Here is a 22223-nt window from a genome sequence, read left to right on the forward strand (position 1 = left end):
AGAGCCAGTCCTTTAAGATAAATCTCCAGTGGTTAACTGGGCCTAAATTTAAAATAGATCTAAGTGGGACCTGTTACTGTAGCTCACATCAGTAATCCCAGCACTTTAGGAGGCAGAGGGAGGTGGATCACTCGAGCCCAGGAGTTTGAGACCAGCCTGGACAGCACAGTGAGACTCCCCCATCTCTACAAAAAATTAGCACACACCTGAAGTCCCAACTACTCAGGAAGCTGAGAGGTGGGAGGATCACTTGAGCCTGGGAGGTCCACACTGCAGTGAGCCATGATGGTGCCACTGCACTCCAGCCTGAGTGACAGAGCAAGACCCTGTCTCAAACAAACAAAAAACACCTAAGTGAGCATTTGCTAAATAGATGTCACACACATGTTCTGAGTTCCCCCCAAAACCTGCACCTTTGTTCAGTTTGGGGACTCCAGAGTTCATCTGAACCAATCAATCAGAGCTCACCTGCCTTAACCAATCAGGGCTCGGATGTATCAACCAACCAGGCATCATCTGTATCAACCAACCCGAACTCAGCTACACTGACCAATCAGAACTAAGCAAGTTTCAATCCTTCATTTACATATGGACCTGATTGGAAACCTGGGTAGAATTTTGCTATAAATCCAGAACTCTTGCTTTGTTTTTTGAAACCCATCTTTGTTTTACACAGAAGACCACATCTCTGTGGTTTGGAAGCTGTTCATGGCAATAAAGTCTCTTTCCTTCAAATTCTTTTTCAGAGAACTTCTGTTCACAGTTGCTAATGGAGTGAGTTAAAACAGCCTGGAAAGGAAGGAACTACTACTTGTTTGAGGGGAAAGCTCCATACAGTACTACCATATATGAAACTCCAGAAAATTCAAGCTAATCTCTAGTGATTGCCAGGGGAGAGGGGGATTACAAAGAGCCACGAGGAAACTTTTATGGGTAATTATGTTTGTTCAACAGCTTGATTGTGGTCATGGTTTCACAGATGTGCACACATATCAAAGCATCAAATTGTACTATGTGCAGTTTACTGTAAGTGAATTATACCTCAATCTGCATTTTTTTTTTTTTTCTGAGATGGCCTTGTTCTGTGACCTAGGCTGGAGTGGCCCAATCTCTGCTCACTGCAACCTCCACCCCCAGGGCTCAAGCAATCCTCCCACCTCAGCCTCCTGAGTAGCTGGGACTACAGGCATGCATCACAATGACCAGCTAAATTTTTGTGTGTGTGTTTTTTGAGACAGGATTTGGCCATGTTGCCTAGGCTGGTCTCGAATTCCTGGACTCAAGTGATCCACCTGCCTTGGCCTTCCAAAGTTCTGGGATTACAGGCATGAGCTACCATGCCTGGCCCTCATTTTAAAAATGGCTTTATTACTAATAAGAGCTAGATTAGAGGATGTAGTGTAAGTATACTCTCTCCAGAATCTAATCACCCCACCACACTGCGGGCCTTCTGGCACTAGGGACAGACTGCCTGTTAATAGCAGAGAACCACCCACGCAGAGGAAGGCGAGCTCACTGAGCATGCTCAATTCTTCCGGAACACTTGTCTTCCCACACGGAAGGAGCAGGGGATGTTAGTCCAGCCTTCTGCAAATTTTTTTCTTTCTGTAAAAGGCCAGATAGTAAATAGTTTAGGCTTTGCAGACAGTCCCTGTCAAAACTACTCAACTTTGTTGTAACATAAGAACAGCCATAGATAATACATAAATCAGTGAATGTGGGTATGTTCCAATAAAACTTTATTTATGAACACAAATCTGAATTTCATATATTTCACATGTTTCAAATTTTTTTATTTATTTTTAAGCATTTGAAAACATAAGACCCACTTTTTGGCTCATGGGGCGTGCACACACAGGCTGCAGGCCACAGTTTGCTGACCTATACTCAAGGGAAATCCCTCTACACTGAAGCATAAAGAAAACAAATTTCCCCCTAAAAATAAGCATTACAGAAAATACAGACACATTTAGATTAGTGCATATATTTAATAGTGTGATATTACCTTGTCAACACATAGGGAAAAATAATACATTTTAAGCAATAAAACCAAGATTAAAATAGTCCATGATAGCTTTGTCACACAAAAACAATGGTAGTCACTCTCCTCCCCGCGCACAAAAGGTGGCATCACTGGCTTGTTGAGTGGTACATTTTCTTACCTTGCTGCATGTTTTTCAGATAGTCCTTTAGTCATACACATGCTTAGCCTTGTAATGCCATGGGTATGAATCCTCCTTCACTGAATGTAAACCAGCAACTAAAGTGCTTGTTAGCCTGTGAGCCCTACAAACACCCACTCCCATATTCTAGGGCCTCTTTTTCTCTGTCCAAAGCTCTTAGCGTGCTTTATCTCCCAAAGATCCTCAATGATAAGCAGTCCACCATGAAGAATGCTGGTTGGTCATTCCATCTCGTGCTTTGTTCTGATGAGAAATGGGGTAACAAGACAGGACCCACTTTCCGATCACTACTGTGATGTTTGATTTCCCAGAGATTCAAGATCCTTCTGTGATGGATCAGAGAGGCCAGGCTGAAATGGCCAAGGACAGAAAAGGAGGAGGGGCAGAAGAAGTCCATTGCAAACCTAGAGGGAGGGGTGGCTCGAGTGTGATGCACAGGAGACTACACAGGCCATCTCTCCCTCTGTCCTTGGCTCTCTGGACCCATTAAAAGGAATTTCTCTTAGTCCTGGGAATAGAACTTTCAGGTGGCCCAAAAGTTCCACCAGAATTTGCCCTCCATCCATCAAGGCAGGAGTTCTTTGTGTAGTGGAAAGCAGAACTCCACAGTTTAAAAAATTTGCATTCAGTTCTTGGAGCCACTACTTCTTGGCCGTGACCTCTGGGAAGTTACTTAACCTCTCTGGGCCTTCAGAGCGCTATCTGCAACATAAGAATAATAGTATCTCCTCTTCAAGGTTGATTATAAGGATCAATTGAGTATGTAAAATGCATATGTTATGTACATAAAGCTGTAAATGTTCACTCTCTTCTTCCTTGTTACGCCCGATGACTTTACATTTGGGCTGCTGTCCCCTTTGCCAGAAATTCACATTTGCATGCAAAAAACCATAACCCTGGTCACTTGATAAGGCAGATTCTAGGCTTATGAAGCTCAATATTGGTAAAAAAAAAAAAAAAAAAAAAAAAAAAAAAAACATCACATTTTCCTTCTAACACTATAGACAGTATTGAATTGGCTAGTTATACAGAAAGTGTAGGCATAAGCAAAGCAATTATTTTAAAAATAAAATGACACACTTTTTAGTTCTGCCTTTCCCCAGTAAATTACAATAAGTAAAAATAAGATGGTCCCATGAGGACGAATACTCCGGGAGATGACAAAAGCACCTAAAAGCTGAATTTTTTTTAAGAGCCCATGGGGAAACATTTTCTCTGGCACTCCTGCCCTGGTGGTTGAAATACCTTGCTTCTTAATCAGTAATGCAATCCTAGTTTTCCCATGTGTTACAAAAGCGTTGTGCAACAGGATATTGTTTAGGTGTGGTCACACTTGGTGCCACAACACTGGTTCTATCTCTCATTCTAATCTTCCCACAAAGAATGCCAAGGGCGCCACCAAGGCCACCAGCCTCAGGACCAAGGGCAGATGGGGAACTACCCTGAACCAGTCAACGTAGCAGGCTACAATTAACTCCAGTTAATTGCTCTGGAGTACTGCTTTGTGGGTGGGAATGTTTTAATTGTCTTTCATGTTTGAAATAAGATTTATTTGGTAGAAAAACTTAAATGTATTTTTAAACATATGAAGTGAATACATCTATGTCAAGTTATTTTGGAAAGTACCTGTCGGGGACCAGAGTATCATAACCACGCCATCCAAGTTAAGACTGACTGTATTTCAGAGTTTTGGAATATATACATAATTGCTGAGTCGTTATCCCTATCTATGGCAGTCCAAATGCACAGCCTACAGAACATAATAAATGTTTAATGAATTAATCACTTCTATTGCATTTAATGTAAACTGGGGATCAGTTTGCATTAGAGAACTACACTGCTAAACAACACCGAGAGAAGTCAGTGTAGTTTTTCTTAGAGAAAGAAAAGATAATGTTACAATGCTACCTTCAACCTACATGGCATTAAGCTCCTCCTCCCCTTTCTATTGCCTCAGTCCTTAGAATACAATTCTTCCTTAGCTCTTGAATGGCCAAGAGCTGCTTTCTTGAGAGAGATGAAAACTGCCGTTGACATAGCACAGAATTAAAAACCAGGAGGGCTTGGCACTGTGTGAGTATTGCCGTCAGCATAGAAAGCTTGCTACACGTGCTCCACAGAAGACAACCCATGCCTCTTAGACAAGCTATTTTAACATACACAGCCATCTGACTGCAGGTCCTACAAGAGAAACCGTGTTTAGAATGCTGTTCCTTAGAGGCAATCACAGCGGCTAAGACAGAAATCATCCCTCTTTAAAACCTTGTTTAATTCACCTTCTCTAAGGTTCTACAGATAGAAATAGTTGTTCATCTTTAACATGAGATTGTGCCAGCTACAAAAACACAAAACTCTTTTAAGTATATACCTTAGAGTTTTACCCAGCCTTTATTTCTATTAACAAGCATCTCAGTTAAAAGAGCAACGTTTTTGTTTTGTGCCTTCAAAAACCGGTCTTTTAGTACGTGGGGATACACATCTAGCCCACTGGGGAAGGAGGTCAATGAACTATTCTAAAAGAGTGGGTTTTGTGCTGTAACTCCCACTGACTGGTCCTGGATTCAAGGATTCCTGTGCGGTCCTTCCACTTTACAACGGACTGCGCCATTATCTGTCCTTTGAGCAATAGCTGAAGGAAGCTCCATTTCTGATGGAACCATTCATGGAAACCTTTGGATTCCCTCTCTCCATCTTTTCTCGGCTGAAGATTGTGTCCTGGTCACTGTCAAACTCAGACTCGGATACCATCAGGCTGGAGTTGTGCTCTGTGCTTCGGTGCTTGATACCTAGAGAGAAGCACAGAAGCATCTGAGGAGGAACGCCGTGATTCACTTCCAGCTGTCAGTCGTTCTGGTTGCAGGTCCTGTGATGAGCACGGCGTGGTGCTCTCCGCACCTTGAAAGCAATCACTCAAAACAGCAGGCGGTCTGGGTTTCCTAGCAAGTAATTAGCAGGGGCTTTGATGCCTCACCCGAGCTTCTGTCCCAGCTTTGACACTCGCCAGCTGCTTGACCCTGGGCAAGATACCAAACCTCTCTGAGCTTTCAGTCTCCTCCTCTATTCAACTGGAAGATAACAAAGCATCTACCCCATGAGTTTATGGTGAGGAGTAAGTGAAATAGTGCATGTAAAGCTCTCTTGGCCCAGCCTTTAGTACATTGTGAGCATCCAACAAATGAAAGCTTCTGTGATTTTACCATTTGGTTAAAATATTTTTGGTAGAATATTTGATTTCAGGGGGTCAACCTAAGAGACAGAACAGGTATAAGACTCAACTCCTACTCTCAAAGGATTTACAGTGTCTAGCTAGGGGTTTAAGACATAGACTTGGCTGGGCATGGTGGCTCACGCCTATAATCCCAGCCCTTTGGGAGGCTGAGGTGGGAGGATCACTTGAGGCCAGGAGTTCGAGGGTACAGTGAACTATGATCGTGTTGCTATGCTTTAGCCCAGGTGACAGAGCAAGACCGTGTCTCGGGAAAAAAAAAAAAAAAAAAAGACATAAAAGGCATAGACTCATGATAACAGGTAAGATATTTTTTAAGTTGTATGTGAATTAGGAGATAAGCACATACACTTTTGGCCGGGGTTGCTTCAGTAATGTTTCCCATAGGGTGATGTTGCAGAACTTTCTCCTTAGTTCACCTAAAACCAGGCTCTTGTCACACTACCAGGAAAGATTAGGCTCACAGAAACAGAGAAGGGTGAGAAAAATGGAATTTATTGGTCAAAAAGGAAACAAAAGCTCTCAGCAAATAGAGAGGGGGTCTTGCCAACAACCTCCTGCCTCACAGATTGAATCCCAGGTTACCACACAGAAACTGAAGAGGCCAGGCTCCTCCCCACTGCAAATGACGCGAACTTCCTGTGGCTCCATGCCCTTTCCCCAGTGCGCAGGTGGACATTATTTAGAGAGAATCAGCTGGGAAAGGGCAGGGCCTTCACTGGGGACCGGCAGTCTGGTTTTTCAGCCTTCAGGCAGTTTTAGGCCTGGAGATGGGGTTTCGCCAGGGACTCTTGGCTATCTCCTGTCTCTATCAGTGAGATTTGAAGAAGAGAATTTAGACAGGAGGACAGGGGAAGGGCATGGAGTATGCAGAAGCATCCAGGAATATTTATAAAAAAACTAGTTTGTTTAGAGCAAATGATTCATGTAGGAAATAATGAAGGAGAGGCTGGAGAGAGAGAGGCAGGGACCCATAGAAAAGCACATGAATACAGAGTAAACCATGAAGTTTGGATTTTATCCTATAAGAGAAATGACACTATTAAAATGTTGTTCTGAGATATTAATAAAACCACAGTGTGCAGGATGGAAGACAGACAGTAGACACAGAGGCTGCTGTGGTCTGAATGTTTGCACCCCCACAAATTCATGTGTTGAAATCTAACGCCTAAATGGTGGTACTAAGAGGTGGGGCATTTGGGTGGTGATCGAATGGGATTAGTGCTCACATAAAAGAGGCACCAGAGGCCAGGCGCGGTGGCGCACACCTGTAATCTCAGCACTTTGGGAGGCTGAGGCGGGTGGATCACTTGAGGTCAGGAGTTCGAGACCAGCCTGGCCAACATGGAGAAACCCTGTCTCTACTAAAAATACAAAAAAGATTAGCAAGATTAGCTGGGCATGGTGGGCAGGTGCCTATAAACCCAACTACTTGGGAGGTTGAGGCATGAGAATTGCTTGAACCTGGGAGGCAGAGGTTGCAGTGAGCTGAGATTGCACCACTGCATTCCAGTCTAGGAGATAGAGCAAGACTCTGTCTCCAAAAAAAAAAAAAAAAAAAAAGAGGCACCAGAGGCTGCCTTGCCCTTTGCACCATGATGTGAGGATGCAGTGAGGAGGCACCACCTATGAAGAAGTGGCCCTGCCCAGATGCTGAATTCGCCTTTCCAGCCTCCAGAACTGTGGGTAATAACTATCTGTTTTCATAAGCCTCCTCGTCTGTGGCATTTTGTTAGAGCAGCCCAAACGGACGAAGACAGAGGTAGTGCAATGTAGAGGAAAAGCCCAGCCCCCACCCCACCTTCAGCACTCACCAGCTATGTTAACTTGGGCAAATTGCTAAACTTTCCTTTGCCTCAGTTTCCTCTTGTGTAAAATGGGGATAATCATTGCACATACCTCATACCGCTATGGGGAGGATTAGAATTCAATGGGTAAAGTACTTCAGATGTACCTAGTACATATTCCACATTAAATACCTGTTTATTATTACTATTAGTTCATAGGTGAAACTGTAAGGACCTGAACTGGGGTGGTGATAGTAACGATGAGGAAAGAGGGCAAGAGTCTAGCAAGTGCGGGTGTCTGGAGTCGGGGGTGGTGTGTGTGGAGCACCAGCGACTGAGGTTTCAAACTGGGGCAATGAGAATGGGGGTTCTGTGAATAGAAACGGGAATGTCAGAAGGATGAGTGTATTTTAAGACAAAGATGGGTGAGATAATGCAACCTAAAGCACGTTGAGCTCTTAGGTAAAAGTCACTATAATACTTCTGATATTATGCAATGCAAATGGTGAGCACTCAATGTATGCTATTATTTGTTCTTTCCGTAAGGCTCTTCCTGCCAAAGCCCTGTTAGCTACGCTCTCTGTACACGATCAGTCATTCTGACCTGAGTGTTCCTACCCGGCATCGTCCATGCATTGATAGAACTCCTTGCACTCCAGTATAATTACCCTCCCTCAGGCTGTGAGCTCCTGTAAAGGCAGGCTCTGTGCTTCCTCCTCTCCCAGTCTCCAGGGCCTAACCCAGTGCCTGTGCACCAGGTAGGCATTCAACACTCACTGTGAACAATGTTTTGCACCTCACAACTCTGAAAAAGATTATATCTTCCATAAAAATTAACTTAGTCATAAGCCCAGAATTATGGAAAATCTATAGAATCGGTGTTTAGCAGCCTCAGAGGGCCAGAGAAGTTTCATTAAGTATGCAACAGTTAATAAACGAGAATGAAAAAGTTCACCGAGGTGGGCAAGAGGTGTTCCTAAGCATAGGGATCAATACACTTTGTGAAGAAAGTCAATTTTCTGTAAAGCCTTTGTGTCCATCTTTATCAATGGCTAATTAGATAACGCAGCTGCTGAAAAATGTTAGGCTTTAAAGTCCAAATGTCCTCTTGCTGCATTTCTGTCCTAGCAGACCTAAAGGGAACAGCATTCAGAGCTGAGCTGTGGGAGCGTCCTCAACTGCCCCCCACCCTCCACCCAGGAGTAGAAAAAAAAGCAGGTGCTGGGGACACCTGTTTAAAAAGCAGTCTTTGCCCTGTGGTCACTGGTAGGTGCCCAGCTGATAACATTTCATATCCTTCATCCATTAATGCCTCAAAGTATTACGCCAAAATTTCATTAAACTTATAATGAACCCACTGCCTCCTGCCCCCACCCCGCATTAGCATATCCTCAGGATTGATGAAGGTTATTTTTCTTTTTCTTTCTTGAGACAGAGTCTCAGTCTGTAGCCCAAGCTAGAGTGCAGAGGTGCGATCTCAGCTCACTGCAACCTCCACCTCCCAGTCTCAAGCTATTCTTCTGCCTCAGCTTCCCGAATAGCAGGGACTACAGGTGCACACCATGACGACCGGCTAATTTTTTTTTGTTTTTGTATTTTTTAGTAGAGATGGTGTCACCATGTTGCCCAGGGTGGTCTCGAACTACTGAGCTCAGGCGATCCGTCCGCCTTGGCCTCTCAAAGTGCTAGGATTACAGGCATGAGCCGCCATGCCCGGCCTGAAGGTTGTTTTTCATCACAGAATCCCAGCCTCACTCTTCCTTCCCAATTGAAGTGCTGACTCCAGCAAATCGTTCTCCCTCTATCCAAGTTAGCCCTCAGGCATAACTGGGTTAAATCATGTAAAGGTGCCAGGCAGTCATTCTGGAGACTGTCTTACCATATTTGGGCCTCAGTTCCATTCTTTCCTGTTCATCCATGTTATCCAGGATGGTGTACTTTGTTTTTTTCCTGATTTTAGTCCTTTTTTGTCTGAAAGTAACAATGAAAAGCTCAACTCAGATCTTTAGAAAGGTAACTGAGATCTAGGATTTAATGCACAGTAAAGACACTAAAGGAAACATTTTGCTTTTATGATGTGATAGTTGGCGTCTTTTCTTAAAGAAACATACACAAGGCCAGGTCAGAGCTCAGAGGGGCATTATGCATCTTGGAGAAACACATTTCGGGGTATAAACAGCCACATCACTCTTGCCCACCTATCTACAGGTCTCAGCTAAGCCTCAGGCTGTGGTGCCAATTCTCAACACCTGTGTGTTGGCCCAGGTAGCTCTTCTTCATGAGTAATTCCTTATTTCAGAAAAGCCTGGATGAGCAAATGTTCCCCTGAACCTATATCACCCTCCTATGTCCAATGCTGCAGTAATGAAAAGGTGTCATGAACTAGCAATCAGAAAAAAATAGCAAAAATTATAATAAATGCCCATAATTAATTAGCAACAGCTGCTCCCCACCTTTTTCATATTTTTTTTCCTCAACACATGAAAATTAGGCTGGTCCCATGTGCCTCATCCTATGTACACAGACGATTTGAAAATACACATCCAAACCATGCCAAGGCATGTAGAGAACGAAATAGTAATTTCATAATAAAAAAGCAATTTTCTGAGAGTGTGATGATCAGAAGCATAGGTCTCAATTTAGCACTTACTAGTTGGTGACTTAGAGAAAATTATTTGAGACTTTTGTGCCTCCATGTCCTCACCTGTAAAATGGGAGTAAGAATAGTCCCTTTCTCACATGGTTGATGAGAGGACTGAATAAGATAATACATACAAAGCACTTAGCCATTAATCACAATGGCAAATACTTCATAAATGTTCACAGTTATCATTACTAGCATCATCATCTTCTACTTGATAGACATGTCACAAAGCTGCAGATGTTTAATACCATGCACAGTAAGGTCACATATGGCTCTGGGAAAACTTAATGGGATTTAGGCCTCTAAGTGCCTGCACCTGGCTCCCTTTCACACAGTCTTACTTTGGGAACATAATCACAAATAAAACTAAAATAATCTAAAAGTGATTTCTGAAAAATAACTATTAAAATACACTCTTTTTTTTTTGAGATGGAGTTTTGCTTTTGTCGCCCAGGCTGGAGTGCAATGGTGCAATCTCAGCTCACTGCAACCTCTGCCTCCCGGGTTCAAGTGATTCTCCTGCCTCAGCCTCCCAAGTAGCTGGGATTACAGGCATGCACCACCACGCCCGGCTAATTTTGTATTTTTAGTAGAGATGGGGTTTCTCCATGTTGGCCAGGCTGGTCTCAAACTCCTGACCTCAAGTGATCCACTCACCCTGGCCTCCCAAAGTGCTGAGGTTACAGGCGTGAGCCACCTCGCCCAGATTAAAATATACGTTTTTTAAAAATCACGCCTTTGGAGAGCAGTTACAATGTTTCACATGAAAGAGTGGACCTGATGCTCTCTTCTAAGGACAGAAGAGAGCATGGGGTTCTGGAAGATTTGGCCAATTGAGGTAGCTTGAGGCTTCTCACAGGTCAGCTCCATGGAAAAAGGAAACACCTAAAGCAAAAGTTCTCTTTGGCGGTGTTACTGCCTCACAGTTTCAAATTTATTAAAAATGATTCAGGTGGATTAGTGCTTTACATAATGAAAATAATCAAAATCTACCATTTGTAACAGTATACTTCCAGAACTCCTTCCTCTATTGAGACCTGTAAGGCCACCTTAGGTACTTGTGAGATATATATATATATATATCTGTATGTATGTTTTCATCATGGTTCCTGGCTAATAACTCCCATGGCCCTTGTTATAATGCTGGGGCACTTTAGGCCTCAGAAAACAGAATCTCCCTCTCTCTCTGACCTTCTCCTGCCTTCTTTCACCTGCTCTTTATTCTCCCCAAAGCAAGAGGCTTCCCCTGCCTTTCTGTCTCGGAGCTGGCTGTAAAGACATTCTCTGACCTACTTTGTCTGATTATAGGTCATAAAACCCTCATTTCAGAAAGAGTTCTGCCTCCTATGAGGAGGATGGAGTGCTTTACAGAGAGGCTGAGAAGAATCTGGACAGGCCTTGCAGGGCTTCCCCACTCAGCCTGTTAGTATCACATCATACCGTTTTTGTCCAACTACTTTTCTATAAATATCCAATGAAGTCTTCATAAAACGCCCAAGACAACAGGGTTCAGAGAGCTTCTGGACAGCCAAACACATGGAGGTTTCCAGAGAGAGGCATGCCCAGACAGGGCAGGGAAGCTCTAGGCCCCTTCCCCATACCTCACCCTATGCATCTCTTCATCTGTGGCTGTGAAGGTTATTTTCTGCATTTCTGTCCTAGCAGACCTAAAGGGAACAGCATTCCCTTTAATATCCTTTGTAATAAATAACCAATGTGTTTCTTGAGTTCTTTGAGCCACCCTAGCAAAATAACTGAACCCAAAGAGGGAATTGAGGGACCCAATTTATAGTCAGTCAGAAGCCCAGGTAAAACAACCTGGGGTATGCAACTGGCATCTGAATGGGGTGGGGGGCAGTCTTGCGGACTGAGTCATTAACCTGTGGGATCTGACACTATCTCTAGGTAGACAGCATCAAAAGTGAATTGGAGGACACCCAGCTGGTGTCCACTGCAAAGCTGTTGCTTGATTGCTGTGTGCAGAGAAACTCCCAAACATTGGTCACAGAAGTCTTCTGTATTGATTGTGGTTGAATGAGAAAACAGTACTGCTCTAGTGAATATAATGTAAGACCGACAGAGAATAACATTAGCTATGATATAGAATCACTGACCCTCCTAGAAAACACAAGAGCTGCAATGAGAAAAAGCTGCCTCTAATATTCCATTTATTTAGGCACTTATGCTTTGTGGCAGAAAGTGTATTATTATAATAAACAGCTTAGCAGTTTAACAAGCCCAAGTAAACAATTCCTAAGCTGTCAAAACACACTTAGTGTAGGGTCTCTATTTCACATGAATAAGCACTCTAGGTACCTTTTGCAGCAGCAGATGCAAAGCCAAGTGAAACCTCCTGTTAGCACAATAAGAGTAAAGGCCAACACTGTCACATAGAATATACTCCACTCTGAAACACAAGAAAACCAAAGTGGACATAGTTATAGGCTATTTGTAGAACAACTTTATTTTGATGATTCATAACAAATATTTCTGAATCCCTACAAGGAAAGGCCACCTGTGGAGTTGATAACATCTCATCAGGCTGGTAGCAGAGCAGAGCAAGGTAAAATACAGATAAATCAAGAGCAACCTAAAACTGCCCTGTTTTTATCTATTGGGTTTCAGGGCCTCACAGAGCACATATTTCATGCGAACTTGGGAACAGAATAATCTGAAATAACTAAAATTAGTCAATTACACAGTAATGCCTCTTATATAAACACACATGTATACCACATCAAAATATTCATTCCAGAATGCCAAAAATCACAACCCCCACCCCTGAAAGTTCTGGCTTGGTTTTAATAAAGCATCTATATGGCTGTTTACGGCATGAAGACATTTTTCACAGCCAGAGAGCAATTCAGAAACTACTTGACCCTCATTCCTTCCACATCCTTACAGAAATCTAATGTGAAAAGCTTTCAACAGTAATTCAGAGACAGAGAAGCCCAGTTTAAGTCTACTAGGGAACAAAGTTTAACTATTAGGCAGGGTGCGGTGGCTCACGCCTGTAATCCCAACACTTTGGGAGGCCGAGGGGGGCAGATGACTTGAGGTCAGGAGTTTGAGACCAGCCTGGCCAACATGGCAAAACCCCGTGTCTACTAAAAATACAAAAATTAGCTGGACATGATGGCATACACCTGTAATACCAGCTACTTGGGAGGCTGAGGCAGAAGAATTGATTGAATCCAGGTGGTAGAGGTTGCAGTGAGCTGAGATTGCACTAGTGCACTCCAGCCTGGGTGACAGAGCAAGATTCCATCTCAAAAAAAAAAAAAAGTTTAACTTTATTAAATGTTATATAATTTCATTGGAATAATGATCCAAGGGCTGGCTATTTTCTGATTTTTATATAGCATTAAATGGGAAGATACTTTGGCAGTCAGCTCTTACTATCTTTGGTGCCAATTATGTCCATCTGGTTCCCCAAACAACGAATTTACTTAGTAGACTGCCATTAAAATATAGTTTTCTCCCCAGAAGGGGCACCAGCTTGCCCTGCTGTGGCTCCAGTTTTTGGTGCCTGCCTGTGTGAACAGCTGGAAGAGTGGGCCAAATTCTCTTCTTTACCTGATTCTAGAAGATCCACACCAGGGGCCACTTCACCAGAAAATCACACTGAGCCTAAGCCAAGGCAGGTGTAACCTGGAAATGCAGCCAGTGGCCCAAGCAATTCTTTCTCAGAAAGGCGAGCAATAGTGAGCCAACTCTGCTCTGCCAAAGGGAATTTTCTCATTAGGAAGTTTTATGTAAAAGCCTAAACACACCCCACAAAGTAGATTGTAAGAAGGGTCTTAACTTACTACCAAGTGAGCTGGTTCACTTGGCTTCAGGTGAGAAAAGCACTGAATGTTTATAACTGCAAAGCTAGGCAGATAGTTCTCTTTTTCTATCTTTTCTTTTCTCTTTTCCTTCCTTCCCTTCCCTCCCCTCCCCTTCTCTCCCCTCCGTCCTTCCTTTCTTCAATTTTTTTTTTTTGAGACAGGGTCTCACTCTGTCTGCTCACTGCAGGCTCAACTTCCTGGGCTGAAGCAATTGTCCCACCTCATCCTCCTGAGTAGCTGGGACTACAGGCACACGCAACCACACTCAGTTAATTTTTTAAGACAGGGTCATACTATGTTGTCCAAGCCAGTTTGGACCTCCTCCCAAGCAATCCTCCCACCTCAGCCTCCTGAGTAGCAGAGACTACAGGCGTGCATCACCATGCCTGGCTTATTTTGTTATTTTTTGTAAAGGTGAAGTCTCACTATGTTGCCCAGGTTGGTCTCCAATATTAGGCAGATATTTCTGATACCTGAGAATGAGCTGCCTTAAAGCTCCTCACCCAAAGCCTCCTCTATACCAGAACTCACCACAGTTGCTCTCTCCATCCCAGATATAACGCTGTATAAGGTTCTCCATCCATAACTGAGAGCAAATGCAGCGCTTTGTGAGGGGGTCACAGTGACCATGGCCAGAACACTTCAGAAGGCAACCTGCAAAGAGTTGTGTAGCGCTGAGGTCAGCATGCAGAAAAGGGAATCCCTGGATTCAGCTTCTTTTGTATCTTCAGTAGCATAGGTCCCAAATAAATGCATCTTGTTGAATTAAGAGCCTCTTACAGTGTGGACAGGGGTTCTGGGGATAGTCTCTCATCACTGACAATCTCATCAGAAAGCAAATGGCAGAAAAAGCCAGTCCACACCACGCAGCAAGAGCCTCAAAAATATTGGGGGCAGATCACAAGGTCAGGAGATCCAGACCATCCTGACCAACATGGTGAAACCCCATCTCTACTAAAAATACAAAAATTAGCTGGGCATGGTGGCACATGCCTGTAGTCCCAGCTACTCAGGAGGCTGAGGCAGGAGAATCACTTGAACCAGGGAGTTGGAGGTTGCAGTGAGCCGAGATCGCGCCACTGCACTCCAGCCTGGTGACAGAGCAAGACTTTGTCTCAAAAAAAAAAAAAAAAAGTTTACTGGCTGGGCACGGTGGCTCACGCCTGTAATCCCGGCACTTTGGGAAGCCGAGGTGAGTGGATCACTTGAGGCCAGGAGTTTGAGAGCAGCCTGGCCAACATAGCGAAACCCCACCTCTACTAAAAATACAATAAATTAGCTGGGCGTGATGGTGTGCGCCTGTAATGCCAGCTACTCGGGAGGCTGAGGCACGAGAATCACTTGAACCCAGGAGGCAGAGGTTGCAGTGAGGCGAGATCACACCACTGCACTGCAGCCGGGGCAACAGAGGGACAGAGCTAGACTCAAAAAAGTAGCAAAAACATAACATTGTCTGGCCTAAGAAAATAATTCTAAATATTTATCTGGAGTGCAGTGGCAACCATTGAGGACATGCCCAAAGATTTATCTACATTATAGCATTATCTTCAAAACCAACCCTAAAATCCATGAATAAGAAACTGGTTGCATAATTATGGAGCATATCCAGGGTAGAATACTATGTGGCCATAAAAATTTTATTGAAGAGAAATATTAAAGGATTGGGGAACATAATCATAATATAATTTTTTTTTAAGAGACAAGGTCTTGCTGCTATGTTGCTGTGGCAACATAGGTCTCAAACTCCTAGCCTCAAGACATCCTCCCTCCTCAGCCTCTGGAGTAGCTGGGATTACAGGCATGTGCTACTGTTCCTGGCTCATAATATGATTTGAAGTTAAAAATCAGATTAAAAATATATATCATGTCATCCTGATTGTAGAGATGGGGGAACTGGAAAAACATATATCAGAGTATTAACAAAAATTTTCTTTGGATGGTGAGAATTTTGGACCTAGAATTTAGAGAATTATTTTCTTCTTTGTGCCTCTCTGGATATTCTAAATTTTGTACAATAAATAAATATTATTTTTGTGGCTGGAAAAAAAGGAGTGATTGGCTGGGTGTGGTGGGCTCAGCACTTTGGGAAGCTGAGGTGGGTGGATCACTTGAGGCCAGGAGTTTGAGACCAGCCTGGCCAACATGGCGAGACTCCATCTCTACTAAAAACACCAAAAAAAAAAGAAAAGAAAAAAGGAATTATTAAAAATTAAGTTACTCCATATTATAATTGAGAAAGTCAATTGTAGATGGATATATATATATATATATCTATATATATATATAGATAGATAGATAGATAGATAGATAATCTGAAACAAATTAAATTTTACTGCCCAAACATTATCATGTGCCTTGTAACTCTCATTTCCCTGGAGTCTACTGAAATAACCACTTCAACAAAACAAGAGATTCATGTTACTCATGAAATGAAGACAGAAACAATGGGACTATGAATCATTTTAGTACCCTGGAAGGGGTGGTGAGCATGGAGCTAAGAAAAGAGGTACACCTGGAGAAGGTATTTGTGAGCTGTCTTAAATTTTCAAGGAGCTACATGACATTATCATCACAACCTAAGGCATGATGTCCAAGGGAAATAAATTATATAAACATGGCTTTGCAGCCAGTAACACTTATTTGTCTTTAACATTGTTCTTTCTGTCAATGGCCATTATCTTGTGAGTATAATCTTAATTTTAGGCCCACAATTATTATTGTTTTCCATTTTTCTTCCAAGACCAAGAGTAGTTGGCAAATGTATGCTGCAGGAAACTCTATTGGAGAAATAAATGTAAAACAAGTCCCTGGATGCTAAAGTGAAAATGTTCACGTCACTCCTCTTCTGTGTTTGTCAAACTTATCCATGATTGGCAAGTCTGATTGTTTTAGAATATTCCATAGGGGACCTACCTGCTGTATCAACCCTCAAGACCTTGAAAAGCAAGAAGTCAGCCTTCTCCTTTGAGAGCCGCATGTGCAGATTTCGGGCCACTTCAGCAGCTTTGAGAACCTTGAAAGGCGGCCCGCTCTGTACATAAAACACAACCACGGTGCTACGGAGGAGACAATGAGAGAGGAGAGCCACATGGTCAGACGGTGACTGACATGACACGCCCACCACAGCATCTGACCTGTGAAACTGGGGAGGTAGACGGCCACAGCTCTGTGGCTTGCCAAGGACAGGGGCATATCTGTGAGCCAAGGAATTGATCTGTTTCTATTCACAAAGCCTCTTCAGTCTCAACGTACAGCTGATCAAAGACAGACAGATCTTCAGATAAAAGGAGCAATGTGTAAATTATGTATCAGTTTTTGAAAATCCTAACCAAATGGGTCTGGAGAGCTATCAGGTTAGTGAACAAGAATGCATCTATGTGCTGGGATGTATGAAGTATTACATCCATGGGGATGGAAGCTCTCATGCACAGGACCCTTCTAGATCTTGCCCTATGTACCTTTTCATCTGGCTGTTCATTAGTATCCTTTAATATATTCTTTGCAATAAATCCGTAATAGTAAGTAAAAAAAAAAAAAAGGAGCAATGTATCTATGTGCGCAAAAAGACAAATACACACAAAATAACTTGCAGACATGTCTTTCTTTTTACCTTTTTTGATTGAGATATAACTTACATATCATAAAATTCACCCTTCTAAAGTGTAAATGGAATGGCTTTTAGTATATTCACAAAGTTGCACAACCATCACCACTATCAAATTTCAAAACACCTTCATCACCCCAGAAGGACAATCCACACTCATGAGCACCTCCTCCCCACAGTCCCTGGCAACCACTAATCTGCTTTTGGTCTCTACGGATTTGCCTCTTCTGGACACTTTAGGTAGATGGAATCATACCATATGAGACCTTCTGTGTCTGGCTTCTTTCACTTACCATCATGTTTTCAAAGTTCATCCATGTTGTAGCACACATCAGTACTTTATTCATTTTTACTGCCAAATGATATTCTGTTGTATGAATATATCACATTTTGTATACACTCGTCAGTTGGTGGACATTTGAGTTGCTTCCACATTTTGGCTATTATGAATTTGTGCTATGAACATTTATATACAAGTTTCTGTGTAGACATAAGTTTTTCATTTTTATTGAGTATATACCTAGGAGTGGAATTAATGGGTTATATGGTAGCTGTATGCTTAGCATATTGAGGAACTGCCAAACTGTATTCCACAGTGGCTGTACCATTTTACATCCCCACCAGCAATGTATAAATGTTCCAGTTTCTTCACAGGCTTGCCAGCACTTGCTATGGTCTGTCTTGGATTCTAGCCATCCTAGCGGATATTTCAACATGGTTTTGGTTGGCATTTCCCTGGTGGCTAATGGCGAGCACCTTTCACATGCTTATTGGCCATCTGTATATCTTCTTTGGAGAAATAGCTACTCCAATCTGTATTCATCTCCTAGGGTTGCCGTAAAACACGTCCCACGAAGCGGCTTAAAACAACAGAAACCTCTTCTCACAGTTCTGGAGGCTAGAAGTCCAAAATCAAAGTGTTCTGTTAGTTCTGGTGCTGCCAGCAATCCTTGGTATTCCTTGGCTTGTGGAGGAATCTCTCTGGTCCCCGCCTCGGTCATTACATGGTGTTCTTCCTGTGTGCCTCTCTCTGTGTCTCTTGTCCCCTTCTTAGAAGAACACCAGTCATATTGATTTAAAAGCCCACCCTACTCCAGTATAACTTCTTAACTAATTACATCTGTAATGACCCTATTTCTAAGTAAGGTGACATTCATAGGTACCAGAGGTTAGGGCTTGACTATATTTTGGTGGGGGGCAGGGGGCGGATATAATTCAACCCACAGCAAGTGTTTTATCATGAAAAGGTGTTGGATTTTGTCAAATGCTTTTGCTGTGCCTATTGAGATGATCCTGCAGTTTTGTCCTTTATCCTATTAATGTGGTTTATTACATTTATTGATTTTTATATGTTGAACCACACTTGCATTACTGGGATAAATCCCACTTGGTTATGGTCTATAAACCTTGTAATAAGTTGCTGGATTCAGTTTGATAGTATTTTGTTGTAGATTTTTGCTTCTATATTCACAAGGGATATTGGTCTGTAGTTCTCATTTCTTGTGATATCTTTGACTTTAGTGTCCAGGTAAAACTAGTCTCACTGAATGAGTTTGGAAATGTTCCCTCCTCTTCTATTTTTTGGAAGTTTGTAAAGGACTGTTAATTCGTTAAACGTTTTGCAGAATTAACCAGTGAAGCCATCTGGTCTTGAGTTTTGTGGAAAGTTTTAACATTACTAATTCAATCTCTTTATTTATTATAGGTCTATTTAGATTTTTAAGTTCTTCTCAAGTGAGTTTTTATAGTTTATGTCTGTTTAGGAATTTGTCCACTTAATCTAGGTTATCTAATGTGTTGACATATAATGATCCACAATATTCTCTTATAATCCTCCCCCACCCACCTTTTTTTGGAGACTGGGTCTCATTCTGTTGTCCAGGCTGGAATGCAGTGGTGTGAACATGGCTCACAGCAGCCTCAACCTCCCAAGTGATCCTCTCACCTCAGCCTCCTGGGTAGCTGGGACCACGGGCGTGTGCCACCATGCCTGGCTAATTTTTTTTTTTTTTTTTTAAGATGGAGTCTCGCTCTGTCACCCAGGCTGGAGTGCAGTGACGCGATAGCTCACTGCAACCTCCACCTCCCAGGTTCAAGCAATTCCCCTGCCTCAGCCTCTTGAGTAGCTGGAATTACAGGTATCTGCCACCACACCCAGCTAATTTTTGTATTTTTAGTAGAGACGAGGTTTCGCCATGTCGGCCAGGCTGGTCTTGAACTCCTGACCTCAAGTGATCCACCCACCTCAGCCTCCCAAAGTGCTGGGATTACAGGCATGAGCCACCGTGCCTCGCCGCCTGGCTAGTTTTTTGTGGAGATAGCATTTCGCCATTGCCCAGGTTGGTCTCGAACTCCTGGGTTCAAGCGATCTGCCTGCCTTGGCCTCCCAAAGTGTTGGGATTACAGGTGTGAGCCACTGCATCCAGCCCTTTTTATTTCTATAAAGTCAGTAGTAATGTGCCTTATTTCATTCCTAATTTTAGTAATATGAGTCTTCTCTGTTTTTTCTTAGTCAATCTAGCTAAGGATTTGTCAATTTTGCTGACCTGTCCAAGAAACAACTTTTGGTTTTGTTGATTTTCAGACATGTCTTTGATTCAGTATTTGATATTTTACAAGGGAATTATATGATCCATTTTAGAAAGAGTTTCTTAGAAAATAATTAGACCATGTTTAAATTTGGTGTTTTTCTACGTGAACTTCAGTTCTCTGGAAAACTAACCAAAGTGAAGAACTGACAATAACCGGAGAAATGGAGTTACTGTGAATAGTGGGTTTTCACTCCCATATTCTTTCTCTGCCTCTTCCCACTCCACCCTGAGCTAGGTAAGACTTTAAACATAAAACTCAGCCAGGCATGGTTGCTCACACCTGTAATCCCAGCACACTGGGAGGCCTAGGCGAGCAAATCACTTGAGATCAGGAGTTTGAGACCAGCCTGGTCGACATGGTGAAACTCTGCCTCTACTAAAAACACAGAAATTAGCCAGGTGTAGTCGGGGGGCACCAGTATTCCCAGCTATTCATGTGGCTGAGGCAGGAGAATCACTTGACTCTGAAAGGCAGAGGTTACAGTAAGCTGAGATCGTGCCACTGCACTTTAGCCTGGGCAACAGAGTGAGACCTTATCTCAAAAAATAAAAATAAAATAAAATAATAAATAGATTAAATAAATAAAACTCAATTAAATACAAAGATGTCATGAAAAATAAAGGCCAGAGTTTCAGCCTCATATACTCCCAGGAGATGATAAATGGTAATCAGTGATCCTTTCACATTGAGAGAAGCCTCAGTCCCCATGAGCGTGGGGCAGGGATGCAGCCCAGCTATGAGACATCCTCTTCACATGCCCCAGACCCCTTGCCCAGCTCTGAAGACACCAGAGCTAACAACCGTCTCCCCTGCTGTTCCCCAGCTCCTCCTTCACTCAGAACATTCCCACTCAGCAAACATTTACTGAGGATTTTAGGAAGGACCTAGCATGATGTTGGCCATACTACTGTCCTTTGAGAAAAAAAGTATATGAATGGGATAAAAGTGTGTCAAAAATACAAAAGAAGCAGAGGAATGAACAGTTTTCTACTGGACTGGGATGAGGTTAAGAGCTGGAATTTTGTACGGCCAAGGCCCCGCCTTCTGTGCAGCTCCTACCTGAGATCCGAGTGGGCCCGAATCTTCTGGACCTTAATGTCCGAGTCCAGCACGTTCAACAGCACAGCCAGCTGCCTCACAAGGGTGTCCTTCCGCTGCTCCGTCAGCTGCCCAACACCAACCTGCAGGGTCAGCTCCACCAGGCCACTCTTCTTAGGGTCTGGGGAAAGAGAAGATACAGGATTTGCACTTGGACATTTGCACGGGCTTCAGAGCATAAGGAGCGACGTTTCTATAAGAGCTCAAAATTACTCCTATGCCATTTCTACATTTGAGTTATAGCACTCAGGTAAATTCTTCTAAACACCGCAGAGGCCACTATCTGGGAGTACTTTCCCTTGTTTTATCACAGTTTGTTGTTTATAATTTTTTTTTTTTTCCAGAAGATAATCAGGTGTACCTAATTAGCCTCTGGGCTAACTGAAAATTTCAGCCTCTTCCACATTTTCCCAGGACCAGAAAGAATTTTGCTTCCAAGTGCCATGGGCACTTTCCAGTCGAGTTTATGCCGGGGTCGTTACAGCTGCTTCACTGGAGCTGCCTCCCTCTGTGCCCTGGTATGAGGCCCTTGGGTCCGCTTCACATTAAGTCTTTGTCTTCTGGCAGGAAAACAAACGTGAAAAGAAAATCTAGTTGCCAGATAACATTCTCTTTTAAAGAGTGATGAGGCTGGATCTATCTGGGGATACACAACAACGTGTAAGAGACATCCTCAAAGTGGGTCCAGCTAAGAGCTGGAGCCAGCCACAGGAGGCCTCCCACACTGGTCACACCTGTCAGCATAAAGACCCCAAAGGCTGACCAGCCAGAGCCTGCATGGCCAGCTACAGAGCCCAGGAACTCACCTGGCTGCACTTCCACAGTGGCAGTGTCTGTGTCCGAGGCCCCCTGACTGTCGGTGACTCGCAAGTGGAAAGTGTACACCCCCTCCACCAGATTCGTAAGCTGCAGAGCCGCACTGCGGTCAGAGCCATCGATGACATCCTGTGAAAGAACACGGATCACAGGGCAGCTGTCAATCCTCGGGTCCCAATTTCTGGGCTTCTGTTGATCCTAAACCTCAGTGTCCCATCTTTTTAACACAGGCGTGACTTTAAGAGGGAGGCTGCAGGGGAATGAGGCTGGCGGGATAGCTAAAGACTGGAGAAATCCTCAGCATCTCTTCCCCAAAAAGCACCAGGGGGCACATCTGCAGACAGTATTTCCTGAACTGAGTTTACCAAGCACTTTCCAGGAATTACCAAATAATTAATTGTATCCAACAAAGGGAAAGACCATTTGAATTAGGGCAAGGACCC

General features: G+C 43.2%; 1 protein-coding gene across 1 annotated transcript in view; it reads right to left on the minus strand.

Annotated features, from left to right (window-relative positions):
• Nucleotides 1-1718: 1718 nt before the first annotated feature.
• Nucleotides 1719-22223, minus strand: part of KIAA0319 (KIAA0319 ortholog) — a 103079-nt gene continuing 82574 nt past the window's right edge. Inside the window, exons 15-21 of the mRNA XM_012509038.2 lie at nucleotides 21771-21909; nucleotides 20926-21085; nucleotides 16584-16726; nucleotides 14202-14324; nucleotides 12157-12247; nucleotides 9076-9167; nucleotides 1719-4969 (exon numbers count right to left, since the gene is read on the minus strand). Of these exons, the coding sequence (XP_012364492.2) occupies nucleotides 4791-4969; nucleotides 9076-9167; nucleotides 12157-12247; nucleotides 14202-14324; nucleotides 16584-16726; nucleotides 20926-21085; nucleotides 21771-21909 (927 nt within the window). The 3' untranslated portion in view covers nucleotides 1719-4790. The remainder of the gene's footprint in view (nucleotides 4970-9075; nucleotides 9168-12156; nucleotides 12248-14201; nucleotides 14325-16583; nucleotides 16727-20925; nucleotides 21086-21770; nucleotides 21910-22223) is intronic.

The sequence above is a fragment of the Nomascus leucogenys genome, chromosome 8 (assembly GCF_006542625.1).
Source record: "Nomascus leucogenys isolate Asia chromosome 8, Asia_NLE_v1, whole genome shotgun sequence".
Classification (NCBI taxonomy): domain Eukaryota; kingdom Metazoa; phylum Chordata; class Mammalia; order Primates; family Hylobatidae; genus Nomascus; species Nomascus leucogenys.